The sequence below is a fragment of the Aspergillus niger genome (assembly GCF_000002855.4).
Source record: "Aspergillus niger supercontig An18".
Classification (NCBI taxonomy): Eukaryota; Fungi; Ascomycota; class Eurotiomycetes; order Eurotiales; family Aspergillaceae; genus Aspergillus; species Aspergillus niger.
In genome coordinates, this window is record NT_166533.1 from 759,428 (window position 1) to 787,369 (window position 27,942).

At 50.9% G+C, this 27,942-nt stretch overlaps 15 protein-coding genes and 3 non-coding genes across 18 annotated transcripts; 8 read left to right on the forward strand and 10 right to left on the reverse strand.

The window, feature by feature from the left end:
* Nucleotides 1–257: 257 nt before the first annotated feature.
* On the forward strand, nucleotides 258–678 carry An18g03380 (uncharacterized protein; the record flags this gene model as incomplete). The annotated part of the gene is made up of 2 exons (XM_001398762.1): nucleotides 258–280; nucleotides 381–678. The coding sequence occupies 2 exons, from the start codon at nucleotides 258–260 to the stop codon at nucleotides 676–678; spliced, it is 321 nt and encodes a 106-aa protein (XP_001398799.1).
* Nucleotides 679–1,928: 1,250 nt separating this feature from the next.
* An18g03390 (hypothetical protein) lies at nucleotides 1,929–2,564 on the reverse strand (the record flags this gene model as incomplete). The annotated part of the gene is made up of 5 exons (XM_059745714.1): nucleotides 1,929–2,095; nucleotides 2,228–2,296; nucleotides 2,326–2,354; nucleotides 2,386–2,399; nucleotides 2,442–2,564. The coding sequence occupies 5 exons, from the start codon at nucleotides 2,562–2,564 to the stop codon at nucleotides 1,929–1,931; spliced, it is 402 nt and encodes a 133-aa protein (XP_059605661.1).
* A 620-nt stretch (nucleotides 2,565–3,184) lies between these two features.
* An18g03400 (uncharacterized protein) lies at nucleotides 3,185–4,151 on the reverse strand (the record flags this gene model as incomplete). The annotated part of the gene is made up of 4 exons (XM_059745715.1): nucleotides 3,185–3,361; nucleotides 3,428–3,507; nucleotides 3,588–3,961; nucleotides 4,081–4,151. 4 exons carry the CDS (start codon nucleotides 4,149–4,151, stop codon nucleotides 3,185–3,187), a joined length of 702 nt encoding a protein of 233 aa, XP_059605662.1.
* A 597-nt stretch (nucleotides 4,152–4,748) lies between these two features.
* On the reverse strand, nucleotides 4,749–4,997 carry An18g03405 (hypothetical protein; the record flags this gene model as incomplete). The annotated part of the gene is made up of 1 exon (XM_059745716.1): nucleotides 4,749–4,997. The coding sequence occupies one exon, from the start codon at nucleotides 4,995–4,997 to the stop codon at nucleotides 4,749–4,751; it is 249 nt and encodes an 82-aa protein (XP_059605663.1).
* A 498-nt stretch (nucleotides 4,998–5,495) lies between these two features.
* On the forward strand, nucleotides 5,496–7,064 carry An18g03410 (uncharacterized protein; the record flags this gene model as incomplete). Its single annotated transcript, XM_059745717.1, has 5 exons — nucleotides 5,496–5,660; nucleotides 5,822–6,037; nucleotides 6,193–6,522; nucleotides 6,746–6,947; nucleotides 7,000–7,064. The coding sequence occupies 5 exons, from the start codon at nucleotides 5,496–5,498 to the stop codon at nucleotides 7,062–7,064; spliced, it is 978 nt and encodes a 325-aa protein (XP_059605664.1).
* Nucleotides 7,065–7,268: 204 nt separating this feature from the next.
* Nucleotides 7,269–9,242, reverse strand: An18g03420 (uncharacterized protein; the record flags this gene model as incomplete). Its single annotated transcript, XM_059745718.1, has 6 exons — nucleotides 7,269–7,392; nucleotides 7,767–8,004; nucleotides 8,089–8,251; nucleotides 8,282–8,379; nucleotides 8,942–8,966; nucleotides 9,084–9,242. 6 exons carry the CDS (start codon nucleotides 9,240–9,242, stop codon nucleotides 7,269–7,271), a joined length of 807 nt encoding a protein of 268 aa, XP_059605665.1.
* A 479-nt stretch (nucleotides 9,243–9,721) lies between these two features.
* An18g03430 (uncharacterized protein) lies at nucleotides 9,722–10,950 on the forward strand (the record flags this gene model as incomplete). Its single annotated transcript, XM_059745719.1, has 2 exons — nucleotides 9,722–10,511; nucleotides 10,550–10,950. The coding sequence occupies 2 exons, from the start codon at nucleotides 9,722–9,724 to the stop codon at nucleotides 10,948–10,950; spliced, it is 1,191 nt and encodes a 396-aa protein (XP_059605666.1).
* A 602-nt stretch (nucleotides 10,951–11,552) lies between these two features.
* An18g03440 (hypothetical protein) lies at nucleotides 11,553–12,086 on the reverse strand (the record flags this gene model as incomplete). The annotated part of the gene is made up of 2 exons (XM_059745720.1): nucleotides 11,553–11,699; nucleotides 11,778–12,086. The coding sequence occupies 2 exons, from the start codon at nucleotides 12,084–12,086 to the stop codon at nucleotides 11,553–11,555; spliced, it is 456 nt and encodes a 151-aa protein (XP_059605667.1).
* Nucleotides 12,087–12,353: 267 nt separating this feature from the next.
* Nucleotides 12,354–14,420, forward strand: An18g03450 (uncharacterized protein; the record flags this gene model as incomplete). Its single annotated transcript, XM_001398770.1, has 1 exon — nucleotides 12,354–14,420. The coding sequence occupies one exon, from the start codon at nucleotides 12,354–12,356 to the stop codon at nucleotides 14,418–14,420; it is 2,067 nt and encodes a 688-aa protein (XP_001398807.1).
* Nucleotides 14,421–14,753: 333 nt separating this feature from the next.
* An18g03460 (uncharacterized protein) lies at nucleotides 14,754–15,056 on the reverse strand (the record flags this gene model as incomplete). The annotated part of the gene is made up of 1 exon (XM_001398771.3): nucleotides 14,754–15,056. One exon carries the CDS (start codon nucleotides 15,054–15,056, stop codon nucleotides 14,754–14,756), a length of 303 nt encoding a protein of 100 aa, XP_001398808.3.
* A 253-nt stretch (nucleotides 15,057–15,309) lies between these two features.
* Nucleotides 15,310–16,991, forward strand: An18g03470 (uncharacterized protein; the record flags this gene model as incomplete). Its single annotated transcript, XM_059745721.1, has 3 exons — nucleotides 15,310–15,478; nucleotides 15,607–15,640; nucleotides 15,710–16,991. The coding sequence occupies 3 exons, from the start codon at nucleotides 15,310–15,312 to the stop codon at nucleotides 16,989–16,991; spliced, it is 1,485 nt and encodes a 494-aa protein (XP_059605668.1).
* An 87-nt stretch (nucleotides 16,992–17,078) lies between these two features.
* On the reverse strand, nucleotides 17,079–18,673 carry An18g03480 (uncharacterized protein; the record flags this gene model as incomplete). Its single annotated transcript, XM_001398773.1, has 3 exons — nucleotides 17,079–18,187; nucleotides 18,237–18,541; nucleotides 18,594–18,673. 3 exons carry the CDS (start codon nucleotides 18,671–18,673, stop codon nucleotides 17,079–17,081), a joined length of 1,494 nt encoding a protein of 497 aa, XP_001398810.1.
* Nucleotides 18,674–19,057: 384 nt separating this feature from the next.
* On the forward strand, nucleotides 19,058–20,590 carry An18g03490 (uncharacterized protein; the record flags this gene model as incomplete). The annotated part of the gene is made up of 4 exons (XM_001398774.3): nucleotides 19,058–19,431; nucleotides 19,491–19,778; nucleotides 19,826–19,952; nucleotides 20,405–20,590. 4 exons carry the CDS (start codon nucleotides 19,058–19,060, stop codon nucleotides 20,588–20,590), a joined length of 975 nt encoding a protein of 324 aa, XP_001398811.1.
* Nucleotides 20,591–21,066: 476 nt separating this feature from the next.
* Nucleotides 21,067–21,138, reverse strand: tRNA-Gly (GCC). Its single transcript has one exon. It is a non-coding gene; the product is annotated as a tRNA-Gly (tRNA).
* Nucleotides 21,139–21,608: 470 nt separating this feature from the next.
* On the forward strand, nucleotides 21,609–21,679 carry tRNA-Gly (GCC). The gene has a single exon. It is a non-coding gene; the product is annotated as a tRNA-Gly (tRNA).
* A 9-nt stretch (nucleotides 21,680–21,688) lies between these two features.
* On the forward strand, nucleotides 21,689–21,760 carry tRNA-Gly (GCC). The gene has a single exon. It is a non-coding gene; the product is annotated as a tRNA-Gly (tRNA).
* Nucleotides 21,761–22,200: 440 nt separating this feature from the next.
* On the reverse strand, nucleotides 22,201–25,275 carry An18g03530 (uncharacterized protein; the record flags this gene model as incomplete). Its single annotated transcript, XM_001398775.3, has 1 exon — nucleotides 22,201–25,275. One exon carries the CDS (start codon nucleotides 25,273–25,275, stop codon nucleotides 22,201–22,203), a length of 3,075 nt encoding a protein of 1,024 aa, XP_001398812.1.
* Nucleotides 25,276–26,078: 803 nt separating this feature from the next.
* On the reverse strand, nucleotides 26,079–26,945 carry An18g03540 (uncharacterized protein; the record flags this gene model as incomplete). Its single annotated transcript, XM_059745722.1, has 3 exons — nucleotides 26,079–26,193; nucleotides 26,247–26,328; nucleotides 26,390–26,945. 3 exons carry the CDS (start codon nucleotides 26,943–26,945, stop codon nucleotides 26,079–26,081), a joined length of 753 nt encoding a protein of 250 aa, XP_059605669.1.
* Nucleotides 26,946–27,942: the final 997 nt, after the last annotated feature.

Below are 27,942 nucleotides of genomic sequence, written 5' to 3' on the forward strand. Positions count from 1 at the left end.
CCGCTCCAGTCCGTCCATGTCCGATAAATCGGAGGGCCTGAGCGAAGTGGGGTAAAACATGACTTGATTCGATGAATATGAGATCAGTGACGAGTTCAGCATGTTGATACTATAAAAACCATCGATCTCCCTCCCGTCACGACCTACTAACTCGTCCCCTATTAAGACCGTGACTACTAGGAAATCAACTAACTAGCACCACTCCTTCACGCTATCCTTCCCTCGGAATCAAATCCTTATCAATAACTTTCTGCATCATGGCTGTCACTGCTATCGAAAGGTATGACCTCTAGAAACTTTACAACCATCTCCTAATCTCATTTCCAAAAGAAAAACAAAAGTGGGTAACTGACCAATCTCCTCCTGTTCTTCTCTACTAGTATCTCTGACTTCCTCACCCTCATCAACTCGGGAGATGTGGTGATCATCGACTTCTGGGCTACATGGTGTGGTCCTTGCAAAATGATTAGTCCTTTCTTTGAACAGCTGGCCTCCCGGCCCGAGTTCAGCGCCATCAAGTTCGCCAAGGTCGACGTCGATACACAGGAGGATATTTCTCAAGAATGTGGAATTAGAGCCATGCCGACCTTTATAGTATTCAAAGATGGCCAAAAGCTGGACGATATGGCGGGAGCTCACCCCGGTGGCCTGCAAGGTCTTGTTCAGAAGTATGCGTGAAGTTGGTAAGCCATATATAGTTACTCTATGTGGTTGGTCATGGGGGATTTGAACCAAGTGATATGCGGATTGCTGTTTTATATTACTATCTACAAGTGTCTTGAATCACTCTGGTGATTTGCTCTGTCATTCGATATTGTTGACATTACAAATTCGATTCTCTGTAGCTGAGAGATAAACGTAGAGTGCGATAAATATCAGGTTTCATCGATTAGAAACGAAAATTCGAAATATGATAGCTGTCATTACTACTAGACCTAGTCAACTAATACTACTGGGATAAGCTTAAAGAATATAATTCATGACCTTAAAGGAACATATCCAGGAGTGAGCTGTAAGACAAGCCATGACTTCAAACAGATAAACAAGATACAGCTCGAAGAGCTTGAAGAGCGAGCACAAATTCAGTTATAACTCTAACTTTATGGGAAATAGAATGTGATCATGAATCTTCTAGTCGTTAACTAGCCCAATTATTGCTCCCTTCCCACGCAACTGAATATATTCAAGCCTAGTACCATTCCCTTACACCTACCACGAACTGTCCAAGAGAACAATCAACGTGAGCCCGCTACACAAATCACGAAACGACCCCTATACATTCCAAATATACCCATCTGGCCAGTCAATCCCGTCCTATCCCCGACCTTGAAACATAATGATAGCCTGGCTAGTCACACCTAACCCTCAGAATGACAGACCTATAATAGAGAATGAGAAAGAGGGAACCCCAATATTAAGATTTCATAGCATGTCTGATGCGACACCAGAAGGGAACTATGCCAAAAGAGTTTCTTGAAAACGGGTTAATTTTTATTAGACACGAAACATATCGTTGCGGATCCCTAGGACTCTTGACGGAATGGAGATTCCACTTTTATCTTTATCTTGACTGCTTGGGGGAGATTATTTCCGAGAGGATTGGAGGTGCTTTAGTTTCTTTCCTATTTCATTTTTCACTATTATGCTTGGTGTTGATGCTTAGGCAAAGGGTATAGATTGAAAGCGTGTGTCTGGGATAAGGAATGGCCTTGGCATTTGTTTTAAGTGCTCACTCTTCTCAGAGCTTGGGAGCAATATGAGGTATTTTTAATAGTGACTTGGACCGGTATGTCTAAGTTGGAGGTTTGTTGGGGGACTTTGGTGGTCACAATGGGATTGAATACTAGAAGTTATGAATGTAATCATATCTCCTTTCATATAATTTCCCTACTCTCAGACTCAAGCTGTTATTTCCACATTATCGGCTCTTATAACTGGTTATTGTTATTTTTCTTCATATCTCTGGCCAATATATCTTCCGAATATAAATTCTGGATTCTGAGAACTTCGCGCGAGCCTAATCGTGAGTTTTGTGAGAACTGTGTTCTACAGGTCAGCCGGCAAGAAGCAAAACAGTACTTTGTCTCAGCAGCCTCTGTCGAAGCTAAGTAAACTTTCTTTCTAAATAAAGCTTCGTGTGTCTGTGTAACACCGTATTCGTGACGTTGTCTATACAACTCTCGCATGGAATGCTATGGTTTCCACAGTTGTTCTGCAGGCTCTCTACCTTCTGCTTTTGGACTATACCAAAGATTCATAAACTGGTTAAGTTCAATCCTGATACTGGGTGGTCTAGCTGGGAAAAGAAGGTATATTACTACTTACAATAGAATACTTTGTTTAGGATCAAGAGACTGAAGGTAAGAATAGTGGTGGTTTACCTACCTGACGCCATCAGTCTATAATCGCTAAGATGGGTGTCCAACTACAGTGTAACTTACGTAGAAATGATTATAACAAGTAAATCCAGTGTGACTATGTAGTTTCTCAGTATCATTTTGTTTGTGCAGATTAATAATGTGTTGCAATCCCTCTGCACCATGTTCGCTTGCTCTGCCAGTCATAGTGAATACTTACAAGGTATATTAACAAGTGAAAGACATTGCGATAGATGTCAATTAAAATCACTAGCATGTTGCGCATATAGGCAACAGATCTGACATCGTACAAATTAAACACAAGTAGGCAGGTCAGGTGATTAGCGTACCTGTCGTGAACCAGAGGGGTCAAACATTTGATGGTCCTCATTCAGAATCTCATGCAGTGTCATTATGATGGTAGTAACCTGGTCGACTTCACCTCATGTTGCACAAGCCTCAAGCCACTCTTGTGACATATCAGGCATCAAAGGCAGATCTCACAAGGACGTTTGCATATCGGTTTCAGCAGTTACGGCGGTTGAAAGAAAGCCATGAAGCATGTGCGGTGTTACATCGAAGTCAGCTGTCCAAGTTCTCTTCGCTCAAAGCAGATGCGAAATGGCCAGCTGAAATGGATCTCCTCTTGGTACATAGCAGAGGTGAGTGACGGTGTGACATATTGTGCATATTGTTCGGCTCATTCTTGAGCCAAAAGCACTCTGTGCTCAAATGGTCTTGGTATCTATATAATATAGTTGGCTGGCTGTGGTTGTCTCAGTCCACATGCCATGCCATATTAATAGTGTCGCAATTAAGTGCTGACATCAACTAATGTGCCCCGGCTTCGACAGACCACGGTTAGAGGGCGACATGAACCGATGTGATGGGTCTGGCTGGCCAAGAGGTGGTGGAGACGAGCGAGGGGTATAATCCTCAGCTGGAACGAGGATTGGCAGTATCGAAGAGGGAAGTTTGTAAACATTTACGTCAGTAGTAAATGACTGTTGTCTCACAACCGAACTATAAAGTCGATCAGTAGCTCAGCTCCCTAAATAGGGACTTCCTACTTCGGTCTCCAGCATAAATAGACCTCCCCAGAAGTACGCGAGTGATGAGTCCAGACCATTATTCCTTGTAGCTTTGACCCCTGGATCAGCGAACAAAGTACGCATACCTATCTCCAGGATGTTTGTGCTCGGTGTCTCCTTAGATAGGAGAATAGATGACCCCAGCTCCCTTGGAGGATGAATCCGAACGAGATGATCTCATTTCGACTCTCCTCAAACAGTCCAGGCCAGTCCATCCCCTTCCCAAGATGGCTAGTAGAACAGGTGACCAAACTGGTATGCACTGTCAGCAGAACCAAGTGGGTCGACACCACCATTACGCTCGAGATTAGAGGAGGAAGAATGAGGTTAAAAGCCCAAGATATCTCCTGGTAGTATGCATCCCTACAGTAGTACGGTGCCCCCCTCTGCCATGGCTGACCCAGTGTACCCCCCTGGTCGCCAGCACGGGGATGGGGTCGTCTGAAACACAGAACAGGGATTAGCCTCAGCAAGGCAGCCCGTATTGGCCAGTTGCAGTCCGGGTCGGGGGAGCTAAAGTCTGACTCTGGTTAAGATGGGCGAGGACTCAGCGCTTAGGCGGGCGTGTAAGGTAATGCATGGTATTGATGCAGGTTGCATCTCACTAGCGGTACCATTAGGCTATCCCAGACCTGCTTGCGAGCGGCTTCAATGCGCGCGCGGTTGCAATAGTTTCTTCAAGGCTGCCATGCCGTGTCCCCATCGTGGAGGTCCGGGTTGAGTCCGGAATCTTGCATGAAACCTCCGATAATCGAAGCCGCCCGTTGCATCCAGGCGTGTGATGAGTGTGATGGGGGAAGGTCATCAAGGCAGACAATGGGGCGCAGCGCTAATCCATGGTCATGTGAAGGAGAGAGAGCCTTTGCGTTCCGGGAGATATTTCAGGGTTAGCAGGCATCGTACTTCGTATACAGTTTTTCGATGGATGCAGATGCAGGTCGTGGTTAGTAGCAGACCGCGCAGGAGAGTAAGTTTGGTGAGTTTAGTTAGTTAGTTGGTTGGTTAACTTAACTAGTTACTCGTCCCGCTTATCTCATCGCCCATATGACCCGAGGCTAAGCATGATGTATCTGATAGTAGCGGGGAGATTCCTCACAATCGACTACTGTAGACCATCAACTAGTCAAACAATATTCTTCTAGTTCGACTCTACATTGTTCCAGCTGTGTCCCTAGTTCCAATTAATTCTCCGCCCATTATGTCATGATTTTTCTGCAGAAACTTCGCCACAGTGATGTGGCTCAAATGACAGCAGCGACGGGTGAGGCGCAGCAGCAATCGGCCATCACCGACACCGCCGTCAAGTCAGTTGTCCACCAACGGGGCTTTTCCTGTTGCCTGCCTGCATCCTGCATATCCTTGCTTGCCTACTCTCTGCTGCTTCATTTCTTTTTTTATACACTTTTGCCGTCTGTCTATTTGCCCCATGAGGCGATCCATGCCTCTTTTCCTCCATTTTCCTCGACACCAGCCTTGCTAAGTAGGTATAGGCTAGGGTCCCACGATATGTCATAGTGCGGGCCATAACGGTCGTTCCAGCATTCCGCATCCAATCTGATGGGTCGCATGGCCTCTAGTGCACAGCTGACGACGCTGGTTGCTTATGCCGCATTCTTGCGCCAGACTGACTACCTTGCCATCTGGTGCCCGGATCCGACTCCAGCCGACACAGCGATGCGCTCTGCCATCGTTTCTCTCGTGCCTCCATCCACCCAATCTCCTCCCATGCCTGGTGAGTGTACTCCGCTTTGATCGAGTCCGCTGCTGGGCGCGTGCTGAGACCGAAGTTTAGCATCGTCTTGCCTCACCCATTGACCCCAGGCACTGCCGCTTTTTGGTTGATGCTCCGGCCTTGGTTGGGTTGATGCCGTCCGAGGAGGGTCGTGCAAGGTCGGCTAGGGGATGACATGACCACATCTTTGGATGAATTTTTTTTCACGCCTTCATTTCAGCCAGTCCCGGTGTCGCCGGGCGCCCACTACCCCTAAATACCAGGCTTGTGCACTGGCTTGCCACCGATCCATGTGCTCGGAGTTTGTGCCTGGTCATGGTAATATCTCCAGATTCCGGTGTCTCCTGGATGACACGAGCACAAGCCAGGGCTTTCAATCAGCCAACCATGAAGCAGCGGGTGGGCGTGCAGACTAGCGACAAGTTCTACACTTTAGGGTGGTTCAGGGCAACGCGAGAAGCGCATGCATGCAGATCGGGGGTAGGTTCGACGGGAGAAATCCCCCTTTCGCTACCTTTGTGCTGCGTGTAATAACGGAGTATCATTTCTTACGAGGAGGCCTCCCGTCCGACTGACTTCCCATTCGAGAAAGTCTGGAGATGACCGTCGACGAAGCTCAGTCCAATGGTAGATCGTAGCAGGGATCTCAGCTGCGGCGTATGAGCCGGACTCTGAGGGTGTCAGCGAATCTGAGGCCAGAAGAGACCTTGTACCAACTTCCAAGGACATTTAGCTCGCCCCACGATGCCCTCAACCCCTCCATGATTCATCAGCTGAGTCTGAGGTCTTTCCCCCTCTGCTACCCGAAGGGGATTAGGGGATCCGAATACTGTTGTGGATTGGAACGACCAGGCCGGGTTCGTTTCACGTTGCCCTTTCCCCATTCCGTGCTGCATCCATGTTTTGATCAGGGCTTACTCTGAGGAGAGAAGTTCCTCCTATCACAAGTTAATCGTGATGTTTGTCCTCTCCGATGTTGCAAGAAACAAAAGTGCGATAAGAAGTAATGCAGTGTGCCGCACAACAATACGCAGCAGGCAGGGAGTATCCGTTGGGTCACGATCTTTGGAACCGAGTCGGTGCGACAGCGTACTGGTGGCCAGCGGCTTTGTGGACCCTCCTGAACCTTTGGTCGATAACGCGTGGGATTTCGGGTAGATTATCTGGTTCCTCTACACTTGATCCGGAAAGACCCTCTGTAGATAGTTGTTGTTATGGAGTATGTGGTGCTATGGAAGGCATTCTTTCTATCTACTATGTACACGGCCAACTTCAACGCGCTGCTAATGTGAGTCATAGGCAAGCAGATGTGGGTTCTATTGTGCTTTTGCCGCGGGCAGCGGTCTGTATAACGCGTTGCGCGCAAACTTGAGCGCGCGGGGAATTTACTCTTTTTAGTGGAAGATGAAGTTGTGATGATACAGTATTGGTTGTCTCGTGCTTTTTCATGTCTTTAAATTATAGTTATTTCTCTCCCTTTTGTCCCGTGACTTGATACAATTGCTGGTTAATAAGCCGCCCATTCCGGCAAAGACAGAGAAAATGCCCTGTTTGGGTATTTTAAGAGTGCAACTAAACCAGATTTCCTCTTAAAAACCCGCCATGGGAGGGCCGAACAGCCTACCATAAGCAGCGGTTTACTAGGCAGATGTTCTTCCCAGCTGAAGTTGGGATCCACCAGGTGGCGGAAATGGGCGCCGGCTGCTATTGTCTTACTCAATTGGGCATTAGAATTCCCAGGGCAATCGGGTGATCTTCACAAACCAGGTTAATGGTGGGGGGTTCAGTGAGGACATTCACCACGTTCTTCTCTCAATAGGGACAACAATCAAGATCCATAAAGACTGGACTAGAGGACAGCATACAGGACGGCTGCTGAAATGATGCTGTCTGTGAAGGCAAGAAAAACAGAATCAGTTAAGTCGACCCGACCAGTCTATTCTGCCGACCAAGGACCGTTTTCCAGGAGCCGAGAGAGATGCATCCGTGCATGCATACACTCCAGCCCTCCATCCATCCGGAAGTGGATCAGCCATCGGGGCTTAGCCAGCCCTCTTGGTCATTGCAGTTGGCATCGCCGTGCCCTGTCTACCTGCACGCCGGACTAAAATGCATACCGTCTTCTGCAGCGCCTCCCACTTTCCCAGCTGCTGTTGCTGCCGCCCCCAGACGGCTCATGCACCACCATCTTTTGCCTTGACGTCTTTTCCATCTGTCTATTCCTCAGTGTAACCTCCAACTTCTTCTAACTCATATGCGTGAACGGGATGTCAGACCTGACGGTCCGTCCGACCGTCAGTCTGGGTCGTGCCTGTGACACACGGACGAGGGTCTAGTCCGACCTCTTATTCCCACCGTCGCACTCCGTAAATGTCCAGAGCAGTCCAGACACGATCCCAATCTCCGCAAGAAAAAGGAGTTTACGACCAAACAGAACAATCAAATGAAGAAATACACGCAACACAATTTAAAAGAAAAAGAAAAAAAAAAAAAAAGTTAAAGGGGGTTAAAAAAAAAGCACATAGCTCCGAGAGGGATTTTGATGATACTACTACCACTACTTAGCTTTCGTGCTGTCTCTCCCACGCGATTCGACCGCCGAGGAACCATCCGAAACCCTCCAAATCAGGTCGCAATGCCGCCAGGGAACGACGGGCGCCTTGGTCGAACTTTCTTGCGATGCCGCCAAAGGGTTGTTTGGAACATTTCCTCGTCTTCTGTTCCCGGTATTGTTCTGGAGGGGTAGATAGACTAGGGGTGGAAAGAAAGAGAATACTAACTAGACTAAGCGCCTGTTGACCCAAACTTATCCCGTAGTTAGGTACTGTGCGAGCGAGAGAGTGTCCACCCTACACAGAATTTGTAGTATGTACTTAGTGTGCCATACACACTAACATATGCTACCTACCCGCCCCGATCGTAGTGTGGTCTAAGTTGGCCCCATTTCTTGACTCAGGTGTGGGAAAAGAGACGGTAGTTAGGGAATCTCTTAGCAATGACATCTTTGGATCGACCACGCCAGGACTGGTCGGGTGTCTCCACCACCGACGACACTTCTGGACGCCTGCATCCTGCTAAACCCAGCCCGAAGAAGAACAGACCTGACGCTGCTGCTGCTGCTGCTGCGCACCTGAGATCGGACGGTCAATCCGGACGGTGGCCAATTTTTCTCTCGTACCATACGATCGGGATTCCGCGTCTGCATGAGAGAAAAAAAAAAAATTCTTCACCTCTAAAAAAAAAAAAGGAGAGAAAAGGAAAAAGAAAAAAACATAATTCTAGGAAAACAAGTAACAAAATGTAACAAAATGAGGGGGAAAGAATAGGAAAGGTAATTGAAAATTCTAAAATGAATAATCGAAAGTCGCCGGTCTGCGCCATTGGAGACTTTCCAACTTCAAGGCAAAAGCTGGATGGGTAAATGTAGGGCGCGCGTGTTGTGTGTGTGTGTATGGATATGGGTATGTATCAGTGTGTATGCTGCTGGATACAGTTGGGATTTGGATCTGATTTTTTTTTAATTTTATCTTATTTTTGTTATAGAGAAGTGACTCGATAATGTTATATTGATCAAATTTGATCTCTCTCTTTCTCTCTTTCTCTTCTTATTTATCCCTCGACTTCTCTTTTCTTTTGGGTCTGACAGTCGGAGCCAACATTTCTTGACATTGGGTGACAGATCTGCCCTTCTCACCTCATTTGGCGGCTGTATAAATTCGCTCGGAACCACGGTTTTGGCTGCTGCTCCCCCCTCTTCATACAGTACTGCCTCTTACTGTATCCATCCTGCATCCCATCCAATCCATCCATCAACTCCCTCAGTTGACTTTTTTACCTCCATTTAGGATTGACTGATCCATCCCGAAAAGTTGGTCGGGATTCTTGCTTTCCCTTTTGGGTCACCCTCGCCCCTCTCCTCTTTTCCTCCTTCTCCTCTTTCTTCGTCTTCCTGCTGCTTCTCCTTCTCTTTGTCCTTCTCTCTTCCCCGTTTGTCCCCGCCTCGCTCTTTTTCTTTTCTTCCTCCCCTCTTCTGCCGCTCGTCTGGTCCTTTTTATTTTTCATTTTTCTATTTTAAACCTTTTTCTTATCATCGTTGCCATTCCTTTCTTTTACCCTCACTTCTGTTGCGCATTCGCCCACACACACAGTAATTTCGACCTATACAATCCTCTTCCTCCACCACCACTACTACTACTTACTACTTAAGTAGTACTACTTTCCACTCCACTCCCGGTTCCTGACGGTGGGGATTTTAATATATACTACTACCAACCTCCTCCCCCCGGGCAGGCAGCCTTCCTTCCGACTTCTTTCTAGTCTTTCCGCGCTGCCCCTACACGCCTCGGTCCTCGTGACTCCAAGTTACTTTGCCGTCACGCTTCGGACTGTATCGGGATAAATCACTCGCTGTGGGCGAATGTCGCCTCTATGCTATTTTTCAACCCTATCTTATCTCTCTCTTTATTGATCCGCCCTTCATTTTTGCGTTCGTTTGTCGTCAAGTATAGCACCATCTTTGCTCGTCACTGCGCAGTCTAATTATGCCAACCGTCTTGCTGCCCTCGTCGGCAGCCGCATTCGCACCACGCTCGTCGCCGAACGTGGTGTTGAATGCGCGCATCGAGCCCTGGCTGACTGCCACCCTCAAAAGAGTGAACCGAGTCAAGCGACCCCTTAACAATGTCACCCAGCATACCAGATGCCTTACGGAGACCCTGTCATCCCCCGACGCCATCTGGACGCTGTGCTCTTTGATGTTTCCCAAGGCCCCCGATGCGGAACTCAAGAAGGACGACAACCCACTCGTTGAGGCCATGTACAACTACCAAATGGTCCACGTCGAAGCGTACGTCGTGCATGTCGACATGGTTTCGCAGAACGAAGTCGCCTTTAAATTGACCCCGGAGACCATCGAGGCTCTGGTCGACTACCACAAGGACATATATTCCGTCGACACGGCTGCCAGCACCTGGGACTGGCCCGACAAGGATAGTCAGCTGAAGAAGCTGCACGAGGAATTTGTGCAAGCCGTCAACAAGTTCGTCTATCGCACCGAGGCGCTCGCGCTGGAAGGGCTCGAGGAGGATGGCGCAGGCGAACTGCTTGGTGGCCGCAGCGATGACGCGAAGGCGGCGATAACCAGTCTCTTCGTGCCTCTACTTCCCCCGCCGCCACGTGTAGTTGACGTCCTCCGCTCGACCCCTCTCCTTCCCAGCTCGACCGTACCGGGAACCTGGTGGCAAGAGCCGATGCCACAAACACTGCCTTTGGAGTCGTGGAAGGTACTCCCATCCAGCCCAGCAACAACCAGCACCGGCGAGCCGAACGCTGGTATGTGGACCACGATGAACGGCATGGGAGAAGCGCAGCTTACTTCCCCGACGTTCAGCCAGCCATATACCACGTCACCATACAATGCGACACAATACTACAGCACAGCGGCGACGTCGGCGGCCATCGCGGCGCTCCCGCTGCCGAGCATGCTAGTGCAACCGTGCAGCACAGCGGCTGGTCTGGCGGGGTTTGGATGGGAGAACCGGTACCAAGATTTTACACTGCCATACGGGACAACAATGTAACAGGTCCATGGAACCAGACACTTGATGTTAACGGTATCCCTGACTTCGCGTGTCTTTGGAATAGATCCGAGGATCCGTACCGACAACATGACTACGGCTCCATGCCACCGGGGCCCGCGTACACACAGTCACGAGAACGACCGGGGTCCTATCCCCACGGATACCCTCATCAGACTAATTGGCATCAATGACGGCGTTACCCTTGATGATTTGCGAAACACATGATACACCCTCACGTCTTTGCATTGGTTTTCTTATCTCGTTTTTATTTTCGATGACACCAGTTTCCACCACAAGTGCCCTGTTCCTTTCGTTTGCCTTTGACAGCGCTAGCGTTTTTTTGTTTGATTTTTCTCGTTCTATAGCATCAAGAGCGGCGGGTCGGCTGTTTGTTCTGGTTTTGGGGATGCCCCCTTTCAATCCCGCATTATATGTCATGAAGACCTGGTTTGCCTCGCGGCTTGGGATATGATTTGGATGAGGAATGTTCGCCCTTCGTTTCGTGTCGCGGAGTTGGGAGGGCTACTGTGCTGTGCATGGTGGTCGTCCTGACGACATCGTCTGCTGGGTACAGGTTACCATCAGTAGCAGAGGTGGCTAGCGACTGCTGTGGCTATCTACATCTGGGATGTGATGGCTGCAGAGTTTGGCAACACAAATGATGTGGTGCAGGTAGCCCTGGAGCGCGTCTCTGATCTGGACATCCGCCTGTGGCGGACCGGTCGGGTCACCAACTAACGGTCTGTGACCATAAGTGGGACCTTACGAGACTAACTCCAGGCTTACTGTCCCGTCAATGTGGCTGTCTGGTAGGTTCATCTCCTATCATCCAGGCTGGGTTTGAAAATACCTGGATACGCCCGTTCAGATTCTCACTGGGTGAGACTGAGCGGGAATCGGATGCTGGAGGGCTGCGCCCAGTCTTCTTTGGATCTTCGTTCTTTACTTTAAGCATTACTACCATCTTTCTGAATCATTTGGCACGATGTACTTAGTCTGACATAATGGACCACAATACGATCGGCACTGCGCAGTAGACAGGACGTAGAGTAAGGCGTAGACATAGTAAAGCACTGATCTCATGGCTGCCAGGGGCGAGACGGACCTTGCTGGATTCATCGGCAAGAACGGTCTTTTTCTGCCCCGACCCGGTGACGTCAGTCCCCGACTCTCCGCAACCACCACCACCAGAACCTATGAGGTACCATTCATTCATTATCTTCATCCTGACGAACTCCTGCTTCTTAATGTGGTTTAAGCTTTCACTTAATGCTAGTGTACTATTCTGATTCATGTCCGCCTGGTTGCCTAGGTCCCCCTGTGACATACCCTCCTCCTACTCCGTCCGCCCATCGCCCGGAATCTTCCCTAACCTACAACTCATCATCACTCCAACATTTCTTACACAATAGCTCATCAATTCTACACCAACCCTCACACACAGAGAGAGTGAGAGAATAATTCTAGAACCGGCATCACAAAAGAAACGTCTTACATGACCCACCACATCACATACACAAGAATTGAACCGAACCGAACCGAACCGCATTGCATTACAATTGAGATTACTAAATCAACACCTCAATAATAGAAAATGCCCCTCCCCACCCTCCAAGAATCTCTGCAAGCCCTCTGCCCGACCATCTGGACCGATGTCCCCAGCACCGACCCCGCCGCACTACGAGCCTACATCACCGACCTCCGAACAAAAGCGCACCTGATCGTCGACTCCGTGCCGTTGCCTTCAGACGATGACATCCAGGCACAGCACGGTGCGGCGGCCACATATGATGATCATCCAGCGAAGAAGGTAGTGAAGGCGAGTGGGGCGCTTCCTGTGCATGATTTGGTGGATCATGATGGGGATGCGAATGGGGATGGGAGCAGTAGTAGTGGGAGTGGGAGTGGGAACGGGAAGGGGGTCCAAGCATTGCGGAAGCAATGGAGCAAGCCGATAAAAGTCACCAATACGAGGGACAACCCGCTCCAGATACCGATATACAAGTTACATGGGGCGGACGGGAAGGGCCATTGGTTTGGGAGGCGGAGCGTGCATGAGGGGTTAGGGTTTGAGCGGTGGAGGGAGAAATTGTCGGGGGAGATGGGGGAGACGTTGAGGAGGAATCAGGAGCGGATAAGGAAGGGGAAGATGCCGGATCAGGCGGTTAGGGGGATTGGGGCGGAGAGGTTGGTTGAGGGGATTGAGGTTAGAGCTGGGGATAATGAGGGGGATGGGGTGATTGGACGGGTGCAGGTGTTTCATGTTTCCGCGCAGTTCCCGAAACCCACGACTGCGCGGGACTTTGTGAGTTTGATTGTGTCTTGGGATGAGAGTGAGGGTGATGAGGAGAGGAAGAAGAGGGAAGGGAAGGGGAGGGAGTGGATGATGGTGTCGAGACCGTGCGAGCATGATGAGGTGCCTCCTGTGCCGGGGTATATTCGGGGCATGTATGAGAGTGTGGAGTTTATTCGGGAGATACCTGTGGAGAATAAGCCTGAGGGGGCGATGAATCCGGTTGAATGGGTGATGGTGACGAGGAGTGATCCTGGGGGTAATATTCCAAGGTGGATGGTGGAGAAGGGCACGCCCAAGAGCATCTGTACGGATGCTGTCAAGTTCCTGAACTGGGCTTGTCGGGACGGGGAGAGGAAGAGGAGGTCGACGGTCAGGTCGGTGGGCAGTCACAGTCAATATGATGAGGAAGGGGAGGATGCGTCTAGCAGTGAGGAGGATAGCGATGACGAGTCATACACCGAAGTCGAACATCACGGGTTGATTGCCAGCTTCGCATACCTGGTGAACGCCGGTCTCGAGCGGTATGCGCCGCAGACGGTGCTGGACTACCTACCGCAGCACTCACGTCATGTCTCGGCTCAGAGTGTCCCTGCCAGCGGCACGGAGCCAGATGTCGAGGGAGTCAAGGAAAACGAAGATGATGCAGTGTCGCCCGACAAAGCATCGATAGCACCATCAGCGAACTCGGACATCGAGTCATCCATGGAAGCAGGCCCCGACGTCTCTGCGCTGGAGCTAATGACCAAGAACAAGAAAGGCAAGCTGACATCGCACGAGAAGCAGCTGGCAAAGCTAGCAGAGCGAAAGCGCAACGTCGAAGCACAGCTGGATAGAGTACGAGCCGACATCCAAGCCCTCCGCGTGACCTCACCAGTCGAAGGCTCCAAGCGCGACAAGGCATCGACGACCGCTCTAGCAGCAACAAACGAGCAAGCAAGCAGCGAACCGCCGAGCAGCAGCCCAGCCAGCAGCGTGCACAGGGGCCAATCCTCAGGCAAGAGCCGTCACGCTGAGAACCCCGACCACGAAACGGCGAAGATGCACAAGGTTGCATCGGGTCTGTTCCACGACGAGTCCAAGCTGCTGAAACAGCTGGGCAAGATCGAGAAAGACCAGGTCAAGGAAGCATCGAAGATCGAGGCGCGGCAGCAGAAGCACGCAGACAAGCAGGAGAAGCATCGCGCGCGGGCAGAAACTGAGGCGTTGCGCCGCGAGGTGGAGGTGCTCAAGAAAGAGGTGCATCGACTGCGCGGAGAGCGCAAGCAATGGCTGGATTTGATCGGGTCATTGCAGAATGAGAATACGCGGTTGGCAGCGGCGCAGGGTGATGAAAGTGATATCGGACATGGAAACGGGGAGAAATGAGCATGTCATTGTATATTAGCGTAGCGTTGTACATAGCAATTGATTGATTGATTGATTTTATCCCATCTTAGTCCATAACCTTAGTATGTAATGTAATGCATGAAGCCTCCAACGCCATTTACCCACCATTGAACTCCAATAGTTATGCAAGTGTCCTTATCATCTGCACCTGCATCACATGTACGCGCAGCACAGCACATACTCCCACTACCTATCCTTCTTCCATCGACAATATTCCATCACCAATTACCCAACTCCCTCATATAATCCCATCCACCCCACACCCAACCCCTCGCCAGTAAATAATAAACACCTTATTCCTGCGTCTAAACATCACATCATCAGCCCCATCCACATAACCAAAACCAAGAAAGAAAAATAAGGATAACCAACCTCCGGCGGATTCCCCGCCCCTCTAACCATCTTCTCAATCATCGCGGCCCTGACCTTCTCCTTGGACTCGCCCATTCCCAGCGCCATATACGACAACATAGGCGGATGACCGATATACGAGGCGTAACTATCCCGGACAATGTTCGACACCCATTCGTATTTCGTCGTGTCGGCGTGGCCCGTACCGATGTAGCGCGCTTGCATCGCCTCGAGGTTTTGGATCGTGCGGAGTTTGTCGGCCATTTTGATTATCCTTCCTCTTTTCTTTTTTTATAGTTCTTAAGGGATGTGATTAGATTGAACGGTTGTGGGTGGAGTGTAGTGTAAGTAGATGGGTGGTTTGAGTTGGATGGATTGAGTGGATAAGTTAAGTTTAGTTGTTGGAGATGGATAAGGAATGATAAGTCACGTGACATGCACCCACTCTGATATAAAAGTGGGTTTGGATAGCACATGGCACAACTACAGCATACATAACTAGAACGATAGAATCATAATGGAACGACAAAGAGGAGGGGATGCTGGGGACGGTGCTGCACTTGCGGAGAGAATTGCGAGACTCGTGCACGCTCACTTTGAGGGTTTGCCGGCACGCAGTAAACCTATTCTACGGGATGATGGGACGAGGGAGTGGATTCCTATGTGTGGGGTTGTGGTGGTGAGGGGTGTGTATATCCTTTTTTGACACTATCTAAGGAATATATGGAGAGGGACTATGGTTGGGTGTATACCGGCTTACGATATGTTGGTGTAGATGTATCTGAGGCAAACGGGGAGGAAGAGTATGAGGGAGGAAAAGAAGAAGAATTAACCTGTGTGGCTGTTACGTATGTACACCAACCAACTATCTACCCTATATAATCACAGATGTATCTAGTAAATACTAAAGCATCCAGATCCGGCGCAAAATGCCTCCCTACCACGCAACTGCCAACCAGCACCGGTCTGGTCCTCCACGACTGGCACGCCGAGATCCTGGCCCTCCGCGCATTCAATTACTGGCTGTTGAGTGAGATCCGCGCATTGATAAATCATGAGAATCAACAATCTTCATCATCTTCTACACCCAAGCCCTCACCCTTCATTCGCCGCCGCCATGCCCCCAACAACAACCCACCCTTCGAACTCGACCCCTCCCTAAAAATCTACCTCTACTGCACCACCGCTCCCTGCGGCGACGCAAGCATGGAACTCACCATGGCAGCGCAAGACGACCCCACTCCATGGGAAATATCCCCCTCAGAAGAAGAAGAGGCCGGTCTCCTCTCCGGCCGCGCCAACTTCTCCAAGTTAGGTATTGTCCGCCGCAAGCCCGCGCGCGCAGACGCCCCATCCACGAAAAGCAAGTCCTGCTCGGACAAGCTTGCCCTGCGGCAGGTGTCGTCTCTCTTGTCCAGGGGTATGAGTCTGCTGGTGGCTGTCACGGAGAATGCGTATCTGGCGGGGGTAGTGATGCCGCGCGAGGAGGTGAGTGAGACGGGGTGTGTGAGGGCTTGGGGGGTGGATGGGAGAATGGGGCCTTTAATGTTGAGGTTTGAAGAAGGAGGAGGGGGTGGGTACGGGTATCATCCGTTTAAGGTTCTCTCTGTCGATACAGAGGTCGTGGAGGAGTTGTGGGCGTTTGGCAAACCGAAGAGCAAGGAGGCCGGGATGAAGTGTAAGCCGGGGAATATCTCGGCTGTTTGGACGGCTGCACCGGTTCTTGGGGGTGCTTCTGGTGGTGGGGTGGATCGCTATGCGGCGGAGAATGGGGCGAAGCAGTTGGCTAAATTGAGTGGTTCGTGGACTGGGTTGTATGAGACGATCATAGGTGGTATGAAGCAGGGGTATAAGGCGTCGGTGCCGGTGGGGAAGGGCGCGTCGGCGCTGTCGAGGGCGAAGATGTGGGGGGCGTTGAGGGGGTTGTTGGATGGTGGTGATGGTGTTGGTGATGGTTCTGCGGGAGAGGGACAGCAGGTGGTTAGGGCAGCATCGTATAAGGACTTCAAGAGGGCTGCGCTGGAGACGCCTGCAGGCAAGGCGCGAGAGCGGGCTATGTTGGAGGCGAAGAAGGTGCTGGTGCCGTGGGTGCCGAATGATGGGGATGATGAATGGGGCTTAGAGGTGCTGGTGGACCATAGAGGGAAGAAGAGAAAGCGTGATGACATTAAAAAGAATAAAGATGTCCAATCTAGCTAATACATGTCATGTCCGATATGTGAAGTCGTTCAGACGAGAAAGTATCATACATTAAGAACTTTTGTTCGGTCTATATCCCCATTATCTTTAGTAAATGCCAGGAATGATCCGGCTGCGGACCAACGACGTATACCGGTCCCAGTCGGCTCCGTACTTGCGCTTGCACTTCTCCTCGTCCCGCTGCTCGCGGTGGATCAGCAGCGTGCCAAAGTACACCAGGAAGAAGTAAGTAAAGATCATTCCCCAGCCTCGGCTCTCGGGGGTCTGCACTGCCTGCTTCTGCAGATCCCCGGTGGCCGGGTTGATAGTCTGAATAATAGCGTAGCCGGCAATGCCCGTAGGCAGGCAGTACGACCACGACATGACCCAGTCGCCCAGGTAGTTGATGTGGCGGGCGCTTCCCCACCAGCCAGACGTGATCAGCTTGGAGCCACTAGCCGTCTGGATGTACTTGAGGTGCTTGACGCGGGGGTCGTTCGGGTTGGTGCGGAACCGATTCTTCTGGTTGTTGGCGCCCCGGAAGATCGAGTAGCCCACAGCGGTGACGGCCAGGACGAGCAGAATGCCATTGAAACCCAGCTCATACGGAAAGACGGCCAGGTAGCGAGTCTGGAAGTTGTAGATAAAAGGGACCCAGACGAGGTCGCCAAATGAGAGCATGAACCCGAAGCCGTCCATAATAATGTCCATAGTAGTCAGCAGGGCAGGCTCCATGTACAGGCCATCCAGGACGTAGAACGCCTGGAACGCAGTCGAGATGACGATCGAGTCCGTGATGTAGCCGTAGGTGCGGTACTGGCGGGCAATGTTCGACAAGTTCAGGATGATCCACCCCAGCAAGCCGGGGCGCATTTCGAGCCAGGACTTGATATCGATCGTGCGCGAAGCTTCGCTGACGAAGGGAATTGGCAGGCGTACCCGGGGGTTCAGCTCTCGGCCAATGAAGAAATCATACAACGCGTTGCCAGTGTGGCCACCCGGAGCTAGCTGGCGGAGCTCAGGGTTGGGCTGCCCAGGGGCAGGAACAGTGAAGCTCTTCGCATAGACGAAGATGGAGATGACAGTACAGATCACCAGGTTGGCGGTGATTACCTGCAGATAGTTGTCCCAGAGAAAAGTCCAGACAGCAAAGTCCGCGCCGTAGATGTAAGTGCCCGTCGCACAGCCGGAGAGGATCAGGACGGCCGACAGAAAAGCTGCAGGGCGTGTTAGAGAGGAAGATACGAGTCAATTGAAGAAACCAACCGTTGAACTTGTAGGGCAATCTTCCTCCACACGCCAATTCAGTGCCCTCGACCTCCTGGCCAGGCAGGAACACGTACATCGCCAAGCTAAGCAGATAATAGCCCAAGACCCAGAGTGTCACGCTTGTGTCGTAAAAATCCGCAAAACCTCCCTTGGGCCAGCCAACCTCTGCCTTCAATTGGTCAAGCGTCACGGTAGAAGGGTGTAGTAACGAAGGTGCCGGGCAGCCGGAGACATCGTTACACAGGAAGGTGAAGCTGTAAACCAGCACGGGCAGACCAAACACGATCCCGAACGCACCGAGACTGTAGGGTCAGTATCCCAAATGTCAATTGTAACTGGGCATTGAGTACATACGGGCCTCCGAATTCATAGCCGCGTTTCTCTGGAACGGGCTGCACCCGGACCTTGGTCTTGGAGTCCTTCTTGGGAGCCATGGCGGGCTATACTGGATCTTGATATGGAGATTTAAGGAGAAACTGGAGAAGAAGCCGCGGAACTTTTGGCAGAAGCGGAGCCGACGATGCGGGCGGTGAGAAGCTCTGGATGGAATCTCCGCAAGAAATGCGACGTTTCATCTCCGCGCATTACGACGCCTGCTTCACCTGTTGCTCCTCCTCGTCCTTCCCCCTCTTTTCTCCCTCTTTCACTTCTTTTCTTTCCCTTTGGTCTCTCCTTTGCGCTACTTTCCTTCGATTTTCCCAAGCTTACCGATCAGTCCCTACCTCCAGCTGCCTGATCGATCCTCCGTTCCCTTCCTCGGCTTAGAACCGTTATCGCCGACCGTCCCGGCTGCCTCCACCGGAGATCATCCTCCCACCATGAAGCCACCCACATCCTCGTTGCTGAGGTTCCTCTTCCTTCTGGCTGCTCCGCTTGTCTCTCATGCTGCCTCCGATTCTTCTGCTCCCAAGGATGGCCTTTCTCCCTGTGTCGTCCGCTCTCCGACGACCGGCCTATTCTACGATCTGAATACCATCTCCTTATCTCCACCCCCGGTAGACGGGGACAAACCTCGCAAAGGCGCCCGAGACGAGAGTTGGCACGCCAGAGGACACGATTATAATGCCAACTTTACGCTAAACATCTGTGCGCCCGTGGTCGAAGATATCAAGGATGTGGTGGGGGTGGACCGCTCAAGGTGGAGGAATGTTAGCGCCTACTATGAGAGGGAGGGTAAAGTCTACTCCATTGGGTACGGTGACCCTACTTTTCTATACCACTTGCCATAATCACTCGACTGACCCGATGCAGTCAACAAGCATCAGACCCCTTCTTCCGCGGCCGAAAGCTGGTCATGAACTATACCAATGGCTCCCCTTGTGCCGGCGATTACATCGGAAATGCCGCCCGCACCAAATCCACCATCATGTCGTTCCTGTGTGAGCGCGACACCCCTGCCTCCCAGGCGACGGTCTCCTTTGTCGGCACCATGGACCAGTGCACATATTTCTTCGAGGTGCGAAGCTCTGCCGCTTGTGGCGCTACCGCGCCCACACCGGATAACCCGGGCCTTTCGCCAGGCGGCGTATTCGGCGTAATGTAAGTAGGAAATACCCTACGGTATGGTCAGCGACTAATAAGCACAGTGCCTTGATCGCCGTGGCGGCGTACCTAGTCGGTGGTTGCGCATACCAACGAACCGTCATGCACCAGCGCGGTTGGAGACAGTGCCCGAACTACAGTCTTTGGGCGGGAATGCTCGACTTCATCAAAGTAAGTATACTGGCGTTAATTCCGTTCCGACGGTCCCGGCGGCATGAGCAGGCCTCGTACAAGGAGTTTGGCAATGCAAGGTTGCCTGTTTCGAGGATGGATTGAATCTGCTTTGGCTGGTCTGGAGCTCAATTACATCAGGCGTGCTTGCATTCCTTCTTTCCTTACGCTTGTCTTTCTTTGCTCGTCCTCGAAGTCACTCGTTTGGATATCTAGCCCGTGTTGAACACGGTATATACAGTCATTGCTTGTGCAGGCCTGGCAAAGACGTCCATATAGAGCAAGCTGGAAACATGTCAATAGCTCGAGTGATTGATTCTAGAAATCTTTCCTTGCTTCACTCATCTATCCGAACACATACAACCGTCTCATTTGCTATTCTTCAAGAATACCATTTATTATACAGAACCCTTAGCTAACACCATCTCCTCTCTCTCTTCCTCCCCAAACAGGACATGATCATCATCCTCCTCTCCTCCCTAGCCCGCCTCCTCCGCCTAAAACGTTCCCCGGCTCTCGGCCACGGCCACACCCGCGGCAACAGCGTCAACCACCGCGGCAGTTTCGGCCGTCGAGGCAGTGACGTCGATGCCGAGAATCGACTGATAGACCAGTTAGATGAGGAGTGGGAAGATTAAAATTGTTTGTTAGTTGGCAGGCTTTGTTTATTTCTGGGACCGATAGCGCAACTTTTATCAGATATGTTATATGTATTGCTGCCAGCATTGGTTGTATTTGTTGTACAATGGCCGATTATTATATGCATGGTGCATGCATGCATTGGTTGATTCATCGATTGATTGAGCTGGCTCTGTTTTATAGCGTCGTTGATTATTTCTACTACTATGAGGTGCATGAGAACATGTTTTGCATTTTACCAACACCGACTTTCGGATATATATTTTGATCAACTAGTAGCTCCTTGCCAACTGACGAAGTACCTACTATCGAATGCTCACGGTCTCAGATGAACAAATACATGTATGTCCCCAACTTAAAGAATAAACAATAAATCAACTACTCAAAAACATATTCCACCACGTAGCATACGACGAATTGAGGCATTCTTTCTATTTAAGAAAGGAACATGGAAAAAGAAAAAAGAAAAAAAAAATGCATTGTCGGGGAGTCGAACCCCGGCCACTCGCTTGGAAGGCGAGTATCATAACCGTTAGACTAACAATGCTTACTAGTTGAAATATGTTCCCTACAACAATTCACAATCCGCAAGACGTTAACGTCAGATTTAGTGTATGATTCCTGAGCTAACGAACAAAATATATTTTCGTAGAATGAGCTTGATGGATATATGTGTAGTTGGAACGTAAGAATGTCTTGTCTACATATTAGGACATGTGTAATACAATGTAGGTCGATCATACTAGCCGACACGACTGACTGTATACTACAAACAAGATAAGACTGTGTAAACGTGGGATGATGTCGCAGTAATAGGTAACTGAATACCAAAACAATTTTTTACTCTTCTTATTGATCATGATTATAACTTTAATCTAAAGAACTGCAGATTCAAAATATCATTATCTCCGATAAACGCAGGTTAAACTTTCCTACTACATGCAAATCCCGCAGCCTACATCACTGAAAGTATACAGTGGGGTATAAGACAAATAAGTGGCGGCTACTTTCAAGGAAGCATCATTGGTCTAGTGGTAGAATTCATCGTTGCCATCGATGAGGCCCGTGTTCGATTCACGGATGATGCATTCTTCCAAGCATTGTTAGTCTAACGGTTATGATACTCGCCTTCCAAGCGAGTGGCCGGGGTTCGACTCCCCGACAATGCATTTTTTTGCTCTATCATCTATCTTTGTCCTTTTAATTTGTTCTTTTTTTCTTTTCGCTCAGATGGCGGTATTAGAGTGTTTTATTTGAATTTGTTAGTGGCCGCTTCATGATTGTGTCCAACCACCATTTGGCTTGCTGTAATAACGATATATCGTCTCATCTCGGAATCTCGATAGCTATTCTTAAATTGAATGTTCTTATTCTCTCGCATGACAGCGTTGGAATATATATAACCATAATATAAATACACAGCATCAAGGCATCACATAGCCAGACCAGACTAAAAGCGTCGCATCAACCACATAGCCAAGGTCGTTCATAACTCCAAATCTTTTCCAAAACCAAACCGTCCGCCCCAAGCCCGAATGTACCCCGCTGAAAACTGAAAGCCAAACCAAATAAGATATCCTTCTACCGCAAGCACGAGGGTTATGGCCACTTATGCTTGCGATCCGCGATTCACCCCCGTAAGTCCCAGATCAAATGCTCCCATCGGTATGTTTCCGAAGCCGGAGAGATCGGGACCTCCTACGACGGGGTTGCCGGTGCCGGCGGCTTGTGAATTTGGATCAAGGCCACCACCGGCACCCACAGGGTCGAGGTTAAATGGCAAGAACCAGGCGCTGGGCTGGTAGTATTCACCTGCTCCGGACGGGGCATTGGGATCTAATTGACCGGTAAAGATGGTGGAGGGGTCTTGATTAGGGGGAGCATCGGGGCGATTCACGGGAGCGGGCATCGCCGGATTCTCGGGCGGAACGAGGGATGCAGACGGGTCAAAGTCGCCGAAGGAACCGTAGACAAATTGTCGATCCAGCTGCGGGAGTTGGTCTGCTGCGGGCATGGAAAAGTCAAAGCCGGGTTGTGCGAAGGGCTGCTGTCCCGCGCGATTTTGGTTGAACATGGCCGGCTGAGGGAAGCCTGTACCGGTTGTCCCAAGCATGCCCGGGGCGCCGTCCATACCGATGTCATTCATCGACTGCGGGGGAGTTGGTCCATCAAACCCGCTCACGCTGTCGGCCTTGCTGCTCTTCTTCGAATGCCTACGCGGGGCGCTCGGCTGTGGTGTAGGAGAAAGGCTGGCAAAGAACTCTTCGACGCTCTGAAGGTCCGGCCGCTGGCTCATGACACCATCGTCGCTCTTCGCCTTTTGCAGATCAGGTTCCTCCCAGTGCGACCTTGACATCCCATGAGGATACTTGTCGAACCAGTCGCCATACTGGAACATAGGCGCAATCTGCCCGCCATTCTGCGTAACCACCGTGCCTTTGATGGCCGCATCGGCAAATTGGCGATATCGGTCCTTGGCACTTTCTACCATGTAATGGAACATTCCCCAATATTTCTTCATTTTATTGAGGTAACGGTACGTGTGGCGTAGATTCTCCTTGGATCGCGCTTCCAACTGTGCGTTCTTCGAGAAAATGCCCCATATATGGACAGTGCTGGCCGAATAAGCGCAGTACCCAGCGAACGGAACAGTGAGGGGATAAGCTGATGCACGATCGATCAGGATGGAGATATGATGAGCAGCTTCCACTGCTGCTCGGCCAGCATTGCTCAAGAATGCTTTAGGCATGTCACGGGGAGGTCGACCCCCCGGTGATAGCGGTATAGCGAATTGGTTCAAGAAGAGCATGTTCTGGTGAATGATAATATGCAGAAAGATGAACTGATTGGCAATTCGGTCGGCTGCATGGATCTGAAGGTTTTCGTAAGTGAACAAGAGATGGCTAGGGAGAGACGCGGAAAACTCTTCGATTTGCCGCTTGAGGCGCGTGTACCCAGATTCCGGCGACCACAGTGGGTGCGTATCTTTTCTTTTCCCTCCAAGGTTGAGATAATCAACAATGCGGCCCCATATGACGACTGCACGGATGATAAAGGCCGATACTCCCATATTCTCCTTCGCATTAGATAGCTGACCAACATCATCCGGGACTGGGTTGAGGACATTGCCGTCTAAGTCTTCCGTCGGTCCCGGGATCTCCATCTGGAAATGTGACTCTTTAATAGGAAGCTGTATTTGCAGGAATTTCTCATTCCCTATCGGCGGACGCTGACTCCCGGATGAATTATAGCGGTCCATCAAAAAGCAAGCCCACATGGTCCGTCTCCGTATCTCCCGATCTGTGAAACTGAGCTGTGACCCATTGCCATTCTTCTGGATTAGCAAAGGGTCATGGTCGAGCTCCCTATGTAACTGCAGGGCATACGCCATGCGCAGTGCTTGGCCACCGAATGACCAACTCCGCCCGCCATGACACGTGCCGAACTCGTGAAGGCCCAGAAGCAAGAAAACGGTCAGAATAGTAATATTAGGTTCGTCATGGCGACTCAGGGCTATAGCAGCTGCCGGATTGGCCCAGTTCTCGCCACGCAGGAAAGGAGGTTCGGAATTGATCTGTGGATGGGTTGAAAATCGAGCGGAAACGGCGCAAACCGCAAGTATAAGAACCGGGGGCACGGTTCTCGCCTTGAGTCTTCGGATAAAGCTTGGTTTGTGAAGGAGGAGATAGGATTGTCCGTAAACGCAATCGAAGAACACCTCTGCCAGGTGCTCCTGGATCTCAAGTGACGGTAAAAATTCGGCACCTGCAGTCATTAAGCCCGACGCATCACCCGGTTTACTCTCACGGCGCATTGGAAAAGTATCCTGCGGACCATTGCGGTTCTCCCTAGCCCACTCATCCATTTCAGCTGCAAAAGCCTCTTCTGCTGTCCGCTTCTTCTGCGCCTTGGTGGTCTGTCCCGGTTGAGGTGGTCGAACAACCGACCGGCCAATCGCGCCCATGTCTCTGGTTTCTTCCTTGGGGATAGTTTTGATGACCCGGTCCTCCATCCTTTTCAAGCGCTTATCCAGCATCGCCATGTAGTCCGTCCGGGGCGCCGCCTTTCTGGTGGTGACCTTGTAAACACATGGTATCCGAGAGCGCGAACAGTGTTTGCACGCAGGCTTTTCACCCGAGCATCGAATCTTTTTTCTTCGACAAGCAATGCAGGCGAGGGGTAGGCGCTTTCGTTCCTTGCCGGCTTTCGTCTTCATTTCGCTCCACGCCGGTTTTTCGCCTCCCTGTTGATCGTGATTGTGTGCGGGGTCGCCTCTTCCGTCGTCCCGCTGGGCATCGATTCCGGACTCATGCGAGGAACCGGGATCACCGGCAGTAACGGCACTGCCTGGATCACGCGAACTGGCCCGGCTGTGGGTGTCGAGGTCTTCGGGTAGGACGATATCGTCGTGCCCCATGGTCAGGCCGGAGGCCAAGGGGGACTCGTCGGACTCCGGAGGGATCATGATGGGCGCAGGTACCCCAAGAACAAGACCCGGATCATCGTTCGGTAGGAAGGGGGTGGATGCGGAGGGAGTTGGCCACAGGGTCTGGTCCTGCTGGTGCTCTGGGGAGAAAGACGGGACGAAACCGCGGGATGAGGCGGTGGTCGAAAACGGTGGGTATGGGGAAGGCTGGCTGGGACGGGCGCTGACTGGAGGCTTGGCACCTCTCGCCGTCGTCATCCTGGGGGAAATTGGCCTTTAGTAATTAATGCGTGCCCGTCCCCGGATCTGTTCCGATAGAGTAGAAAGTAGTTGTAAGATTGTCAAGTTGGGGATTCTGAGTGATGATGCCCATAAAAAAGGTACAGCGCTAATAAGGGACCCAGTTTCCAGAACATGGGTGTTGTAGAGAAGAAGGTTCAATAGCTGAACGTGCAAGTCCGGAGTGTCATCGCTGGTAATATATATGGGGCCGCGGTCATTGGACAACCATCAACTGGCTCGACCACCCAGACCCTTGCGGAACCCACTAGACAAGACCAATCTACAGGAGAACTAGACAAATAACATCGAGACTGAACGAGGTACACAAGAGCGGTGGATGGAATCGTGCAGTGAGGGAGCGTATCGGAAGCCTGCAGCGACGTTGGGTAAATACCAGCGAATGCATGGCGTTCCTAGCCCGCAGTATCACTGGCTGCTGTTATCCCGGGGAAAAGTTACGCTATCAACTAACTAGTGTTGCCTTCTGGCTGACAGACGCCTCCTTACTCAGTTTCCTCGATTGTTGAATTTATCTAAGCTTGTATCTCCGGGACCTGTATTATAGTAGGATGTATAACCCAAACCTTCCGACATGTCCACATCCAAACCTGCCCTCCATTATTCCTCCCGCTCCCACCCCCCAATCACTTCAATCATGCGCGGTGCTCAAACTCCGTACTAGTGTGGTGCACGCGACTTCCCCTCTCGTATCCTGGTCAAGCGTCTTTAGCCGGATGCAACCTATCATTACCCCGAGCTTGCTGCAGTCCGGGGCGATCCTACGACGATTTGGGCCGCCCAACTCGCTGACGCGGCGTGGCACTCTCTAGTGACGCCTGGATCTCTGAACCCAGAGCATAGACGCCATAGCTAGGGAAGATGACCCAGAGAGCACTAATGCGACCGTTAGATGAGCCAACAACACCAACAATGGAAATAAAGCCTACTTGGGTATGATCCACAGGAAGAACAAGCTCCAAGGGTCGCTGCGATCAACGTCTGCGAAGCCAGAGAAAGCCTCGTTCAGCCCTATAACAGATTCATCAGAGTCATATTCCCAACCAACCCTGACAGCATGATGGCAGCTCACAGAATAGGGCCGTCTTCGCAAGAGTCATCACAGAGGCGGTATATGCCACCAGAAGCGCAGTCGCGCCGGGACGACCAGAAACAACCTTGGACTCTTTCAGCATCCAGAATGGCCCTTTCTTGGTTTTACGTTGGCCTCGCGCCGTGTTTCCCGCTGTAACCCCATACGTATACACAATCACCAGGTAGTAAATGTATCCAGCAGTCTCGACAAGATTCAGGATAGTTTGCGCAATGGTAAACTCATTGCGCGCATTGAATGCCGGCCAGCCGTAGAGGTAATCAATTGTGCCGTACAGCGCATACGGAGTCCAGATCGGGGAATGTAGTTTGCTATCGAGCTTCAGGTGAGGGCGCAGCAGCACGTAGCTGGCGTCCCATAGTACTAGCGGGATGGAGAAGATCAACCACAGGGTAATGGCACCAGACGGGGCATGCACCCATTTTTTTCCGGAGCCATTGGCACTCGAAGAAGACGTAGATGGTGTCGATGGCGGCGAAGCTCTCCCAGTCGCGGGGGGTGGAAAGTCGCGGGGATGGTGTCGCGTGGAGACCATGGTGATATACGTCTGATCAATGAAGAGTAGAAACAAGGAATTAGGTTATTGGCACAGCAAAAGAATCACGAGATCCATGTGAGGATAAAGATGTGAGAGACATTAGGAAGATGTGAGTGCATGGATGCGAAAAAGTGAACCAGTCCTTCCGGGGGCGCCCAAGTATGAGTGACGGCTAGTGACGTCGTCCAAGTTGAGCTCCAGCGCCACCTGTTCGCCGGCATGACGGGTGGGTTCGTTTTTCCTTCCACAAGATTTCGATGACCGGATCTGGACTGGACCCTGGTGAATTCGGATATATCTAATCTTCGCTGAATTAGATCCGGGAGATTGAAGATCTCCCCACTCGTGGGGATTGCAGCGGTGCGCGGAAGGGGGATATACTCTCCGCCGCCTGGCTCTTTACGTTTATCCGATAGCTACGTATCTGTCTTGCTGCGCTGACCTGAACCCGCATAGCTGTACTGCTCGCTAGCCAGTCGATCCTAGACTTTTTGATTTCTTTGGAAATGAGTAGAATAACGTGTAGAAAAGCTCTGGTTTCTACCAGGTACTGTCTATGTTCTACTTCCCAACGTGTTATGGTGTCCTAGTGCAGGGAGTACTTAGAAGTACACAGTAGTTTGGGCCCTTGGCATGGAAGTTGCTCTGCAGCAAACTCCAGAGAGTCTAGAACCAATAGCCCAGCCATGATCTTCATCTCAGCCGACACCTGTTCTTTCTTGTTTCACAAACCGGTGGGTCATCGTGGGTGTAATTGTCCCCTGATCTGACCGTCGTACCAGATAGAGTGCTTATGGCTTCAATGGAGCTTGGGCCAAGGCAGAGTCCACCTATCAGTTATTGGAATCATTCAAGATCAGTCAAGAGACCTGTCCAATCACTCCTATCTACAGTCCCACCGAGGCTGTCTTGCTGTAGATGAGAATCCATCAACCTTCCATGATCATTCCGGTTATCCATCGCTCCATATATCCTAGTTGGGAAAGACGCTCCG